This window comes from Rosa chinensis, chromosome 4, assembly GCF_002994745.2.
Source record: "Rosa chinensis cultivar Old Blush chromosome 4, RchiOBHm-V2, whole genome shotgun sequence".
NCBI classification, from domain to species: domain Eukaryota; kingdom Viridiplantae; phylum Streptophyta; class Magnoliopsida; order Rosales; family Rosaceae; genus Rosa; species Rosa chinensis.
The window spans coordinates 25,101,461-25,107,682 of record NC_037091.1 but is presented as its reverse complement, the minus strand read 5'-3'; the positions used below and the strand labels follow the sequence as shown (position 1 = coordinate 25,107,682).

At 37.5% G+C, this 6,222-nt stretch overlaps 1 protein-coding gene across 1 annotated transcript; it reads left to right on the top strand.

Annotated features, from left to right (window-relative positions):
- Positions 1-2,719: 2,719 nt before the first annotated feature.
- Positions 2,720-5,561, top strand: LOC112198330 (tetraspanin-8). The gene is made up of 2 exons (XM_024339428.2): positions 2,720-3,284; positions 5,056-5,561. Exons 1-2 carry the CDS (start codon positions 2,781-2,783, stop codon positions 5,350-5,352), a joined length of 801 nt encoding a protein of 266 aa, XP_024195196.1. The 5' UTR covers positions 2,720-2,780; the 3' UTR covers positions 5,353-5,561.
- The last annotated feature ends 661 nt before the right edge of the window (positions 5,562-6,222 follow it).

Here is a 6,222-nt window from a genome sequence, read left to right as displayed (position 1 = left end):
TGAACTTCATTTACCCAAGTCAAGTGGCTCTAGACCACGAAGCGCATTTGCAATATGGTTGAAATGCTTACTAAAGTGACTACTTGATTGGGAAGGGATATGTTCGCGCGTTTTCATAACAAGTTTCAGATTCTATCGTGGTTCATATTGGACATGATCTTCATTGGAAGCTCTTAAAGAGTTAAGGAAAACCGCTGAACACTTGAAATCCGAGTTTGAGATGAAGAATTTTGGGAGAACACAATTATGTCTCGGTTTGGAACTTGAGCATCATGTTGACAGATGCTTAGGCATTTTGACAAGGTCAAGCCTTCAAGCATCCTCATGATCGTCCGTAGTCTTGATCCTGAAAAGGATCCTCTTCGTTCGAAGGATGATGATGAAGATGCATTAGGGGCAGAAATGCCCTAGTTAAGTACAATAGGCGCATTATTGTAGTTAGCTCAATGCACAAGATTGGACATCTCATTTGCCATGAACTTATTAGTTAGATATAGCTCTGCACTAACACAACGCCATGGATTGGTGTAAAAGATATCTTTCGGTACTTGAGATGTATGATTGATATGGTCTTGTTCTATCCCTACAGAGAGACGATGGATTCGAACCCATTACACTCCAGGAACGCCGCCAACACTGGCATGCGTCCACTATCCCCATCCCAAAACAACATATGTTTTGGAAGATTTTGCTGATGTTGGGTATCTCTCTGACCCACACAAAAGTCTTCCCAAACTGGTTATGTGTTCACTATGGGTAATACCGTGATATCTTGGAGGTCTACAAAATAGATCATAGTCGCTATATCTTCGAACAATGCAGAGACTATTGCTCTTCACGAAGAGGTTCATGAATGTATATGGATTGGATCCATGATTACACATGTTCGAACAATTGTGGTTTGAAGTCTACCACAGATGAGCCTACGAGCGTATAGGATAATGCTGCTTGTTTTGAACAAATGAAGGAAGGCTACATCAAAAGCGACATCACTAAGGATAATCAGCAACAACAAACTCTCCTCAAGATCAAAGTGAACTAGGTTCAATCTGAGAACAGTATGGCAGACTTGGTCACTAAGTCATTGCCTAAATTCCACTTTCGAGAAACATGTTGGTAGCATGTTTTGCCGAAGTTATCCGAACTCCCATAACAGTTGTCATCAGGAGGAGATGTCTACATTTATGGTCTCAAAACGTGAAGGGTGTGTTGTGCTCTTTTTCTCCTTCGACCGAGGTTATTTTTGTCCCACTGGTTTTTGTTACTCGGCAAGGTTTTTAATGAGGCAACGAGAGGAGCACCATGTTTGGGCAACACAAGGGGGAGTGTTCAAGTAAATCTAAAATATGTGTCTGGCCCAAACTCTAGGTTACTTGACCTAGTTGTAATAGGGTTTAGAATTAGAGATATTCTCGGAGATATTAATAGATATCCGATTAATTGTACGATTTTCTTTCCTTGTACAACTCTGATTCTATGTCTTGTAATCCTCTATATAAAGAGGCCCCTATTATCAATGAAAGTACGACTCAATTTTCTCCCAATTTCAGTTTTCCTTAAACAAAAATAAAAATAAAAAGTTCTTGACTCTTTTGTTTATCTAACGTTTTTTTCATTTCTTATATTTCCTAAATTCTTCATTGAAAATTTTTCTTTTATTTATTTGGTCATGTTCCATAATACTGAGACTTTTTTAACATTTTTTTTTATATAAAACCCACAAAAAATAAAATGATAAAGCTCACTGACATGGTAGGTGCAAATGTTTTTTTTTTTTTACGTTCTCTTTCATATATGTATATAAGGAAAGGAAACGTTTGGCAATTTTTTTGGTTTCAATTCTGTCTTTTTGGGAAAAAATTTGAAGTATGTTCTTAAATATATATGTACGTAAGCCCACAAGAGTATATAAATTGCAAATAAAAAGGATTCACAAAAGAAAAAAAAAGTTGAAAAGCTAAAACTAATTACTTAATTAAATGCATGTGAAATTAAATAAGGGTAAAGAATTTCACTTCCCGTCTTTTAATTGTATTAATTATTTGAATTTTTTAGATAATGGAATACACATGACATGCAATGAGTGAGAAAAGTAGAAATGAAAAGGTTAGAGGGGAAGGTTGCTAGCATTTCTCTTCGGTTTAACATAGCTCGGAAATGCCTCAAAAAAATCTTAACACCGGAAACTTCTAATCCTCGATTCTTCTTCTTCTGATTGAATCGAGTTAGAATATTGATACCAATGAAATCAGAGAGAAAAAGGCTCCAAGACCCAGCCGGTTTCACAACTAGAAGTTGCTGGAAAAATGAGATCGGATCGAGTCTGTAATTAAAAACATAGGCTACGATGGTTTGCTATAATGAGATAAAGAAGTTATAAAGTTTCACTTTAATGTAACTCTAACGGCCATAAAAATAATTCACTCATTTGCCGTCACTTTCAATCAAATTACATGATTTTTCAGCTCGCACGTGTGAATTATTTTCTAATCAAGAAATTACCGTAAAACATTATTAAGAAACCAAGAATGAAAAAGGTAAGGTAATAAAAAAGGCATACCTTTTATAAAAGTCGTGTTAGAGTCAAATAACCGTCAACGAATTTTTTTTTTTGAAAGACACCGTCGACGTTATCAGGAAACGAAAATGAAAATTTGTCTTCAGGGAAAAGAAAATCGACTTTCACACACGTCATATGCCACTATATAAACAAACCCCACCTCTCTCTCTAGAGAGTCACACAGAAATTGCTTGCTTGCTTGCTTGAAACAACAGCGAAAATGAGACTCAGCAACAACCTGGTGGGCTTTCTCAACTTTCTGACCTTCCTCTGCTCCATCCCGATCGTCGTCGCCGGAGTATGGCTGAGCAAGCAAGGCAACACCGAGTGCGAGAAGTTTCTGGAGAAGCCGATCATCATCCTCGGCATCTTCCTCATGTTCGTCTCCCTGGCCGGCTTCATCGGCTCCTGTTTCCGCGTCTCCTGGCTCCTCTGGCTCTACCTCCTCATCATGTTCCTCCTCATCGTCGTCCTCTTCGGCTACACCATCTTCGCCTTCGTAGTCACCAACAAGGGCGCCGGAACCGTGCTCTCCGGTAAGGGATACAAGGAGTACAAGCTCGGTGACTACTCTCACTGGCTGCAGAAGAGAGTCAACAGCACCAAGAACTGGAACAAGATCAGGAGCTGCCTCAGTGATAGCAAGGTCTGCTCCAGTTTCCAGGACAAGTATCTCAATGATACTCTCCCCCTTCTTTATACCGAGAACTTGTCTGCGCTTCAGGTAACAACATATCATTCTTTTGCTTCTCATTGCTGGAGATCTGAAATCTCGTTGATGGATTCGAATCTGAATTTGATTTTGATTTATGTGTTGCTTTCAGATCTGAATAATAATTTATTTATAGGTTAAGAAACAGATCTGCGCATCGTGTGATGGTGATTTTTCTTTTTAATTCTTTCATGTTTGTGTTTGAGGCCTGACATTAATTGTAGAATTTGAATTGTGGATGTTGATATGATTTTTAATTAGAGTAGAGTTTTTTTTTTTTTGGGATATTAAAGATAAAAAATGGACTGTAGTTGAACTGTTGTATAATATTCTGTGGGATAGAACTTGACTTTGAGAAAGGTTAAAAAGGCCATCTTGACAAGTTTTCAGCTAATGGATGAAAATGATGTATTTTTGTTCTATTTTTATAGCCATCCATTCAATTTTGAATCAGCAACTTTTGTAAAACTTTTGTCAAAAGTTTTACATGATTAGTTTTGCAGGTTCCCCCCCTTTTTGAAAGTCATGTACATGTGAAAAATGAGTTAGCAATCTAATTATTTTTTGCAAATTATTTCTTACAGAGATACATGTAAGAGAACTGGCTTTTTTATTCTTTGATGTTTGAGGCCTGGGAATTATTAAACAATTCAAATTGTGGATATTTGATTTGATTTTTAAATAAAGGTTTTCTTTTGTTTATACTTTTTATTGTATTCTCATAAAGGGGTGCAATTTAAACGATAGGGAAAAAGGATTAAAAGGCCATCTATTACGACAAAAAAAAAGATGATTGGACTGTTGTTGAACTTTGGTATGATATTCTGTGGGATAGAACTCGACTTTGAAAAAGGTGAAAGACCATCTTGCCAAATATTCAAATTATGGATGAAAAGGGTGTATTCTTTTATTTTGATAGCCAACCATTCCACTTTTGAATCTGCAACTTTTGTATGGTTACTTGATTAGGTTTTCAGGTTCCCCCTTTTTAAAGTCATATACATGTAAAAGATAAAATTAGCAGGCTAATTATTTCTTGCAATTAAAGGTGCTTTACTCACCTTTTTGCTTATTCTGTGGAGTAAATTCTCATCTGATAGACCTTTATTAATAGACATTTGGTGGTTTGCACAGTTTCTTTACTTACTTATCCATCTCATCTTATAGCTATTATTTGTGGTATTCAAAGTTTCTTTACACATCCATTTAATTTACCCCCTTACCATTTTGTTGCGGTTGGAGAGCTTGATTTGTGAATTAGTGGCTTAGTATATGCCCTGTTAGTCTTGTTATGCATTTAACCTGGGACGAATGCTATTGTTTCACGCATTTTGCTTTTACATTTGGTTGTAGATCAAGTCATTGTTCCTACTGCATCTCTCCTTTACACCATGTATTTATATATGTGTGTATGCGTAGCCATTTGAAGTTTCCTTTTGTACTCGGTTCATTTTAGTATTCCAATTCCCATTTGATGATTGCAAGGACTACTTTATATACTCATTTTTGTGAAGGACTATTACAATTTCTGAATTTCCTAAGGGGAAAAACTCAAAGGGTTCTTGGTACCTTTATTGGTTTGGCTTATACATTGAAATTTTATACTTTTCAATTGTGCCCGTCACTCTCTACCTGGAGTCTAGATTGCATTGAGTTATCTCTCTGTCGATTAAAAAAACAGGCAATTTTGTGTAATAAAATTGTCTGTATGTTTCTCTTCCACTTTGTTGTGTTTCATCATTTTGGACTTACCAGGTCTCCTAATGTGTTTATTGGTTTGCAGGCTGGCTGCTGTAAGCCATCAGATGACTGTGGTTTTGCCTATGTAAGTCCCACTGTCTGGACCAAGAATGCTACTGTTGTTTCTACCAACCCTGACTGCAATGCATGGGATAATGATCCAAAGGTTCTGTGCTTCAACTGCCAGTCATGTAAGGCTGGACTGCTCGACAATCTGAAAAGTAACTGGAAGAAGACGGCTGTTGTCAACATTGTCTTCCTTATCTTCCTCGTCATTGTGTATTCCGTAGGGTGCTGTGCATTCAGGAATAACAGGAGGGACAATTATTATAAGCAGTAATTGAATATTGGAAGCAGCAGTAGTAAGTTGGATTGGATGTAAAGAGTAGTTGGCAGCTTTCTCTTATTACTGATGGAAAACCTATGTCCTATTGACCATTTCACCGTGTTAATTTCTTGTAAAGTCATTCGTCATGGTTGATGAATAGTTTTCGGCTTTAAACTGGCGTAGGTTATATGAATATGTTTCTCATCTGGCTACTTATTTTATGCTACGCTGCCTTTTCTTCTATGACATTGCTTAGAAAAATGATGACTGAGCTCAGTTGTTTGTCCATGCGTTTGTTGCAAGCCGGGTTCGATTGCAACCTGGTTACAAAGGTCTTAAGTAGTCTGATGCTTAACTAGAGGACCTTCGAGATATGCGTACGTACACAATTTTTTGGGTATCAGGCCAAGTCTCCGACTTGGTTTAACCTAATTTCTAGAGATCTGGAGGCGCTATGAATAAACGAAGTTTCGAGGATATTATCGTCCGTCGAGACCTTGCCCGCACCAAACATAAGATGTACATGAATTGTAGGGCTACATCACTAATTGCTGCTGGTCAAGGTTTTGGTTGAGTGTGGGAGAATTTAGTAAACGAGTTGTAGATTGCAGATAAGAAAGTTTGTGGAAATTTGAGAAGGGACAAAAAGTAGCAACGGGGAGTAGCTGGTGGAGGCACCATTGGTTTCTTTGGTGGAAGTTCCATCATTGCCGGGCCTATTTCTGTCAGCGTGCTTATCTTTTTGTTTTAATTCTTGGGAATATGGACACTTGTTAAAAAGCAGCGCATTCAGGTTCGGTATTAAGTCAATCGTGTCTATTCGTTTCCATCCATTCTTAATTAGCGCTTCTGTGCTTAGCGTCAAGCTAGCAAGCTAAAAAG

What these genes read in the sequence shown, in the direction of transcription:
- LOC112198330 (XM_024339428.2), top strand. Translation starts at nt 2,781, where the DNA reads ATGAGACTCAGCAACAACCTGGTGGGCTTTCTCAACTTTCTGACCTTC. An exon ending in AGAACTTGTCTGCGCTTCAG is followed by an intron (nt 3,285 to 5,055) that starts GTAACAACATAT and finishes ATTGGTTTGCAG; the next exon opens with GCTGGCTGCTGTAAGCCATC.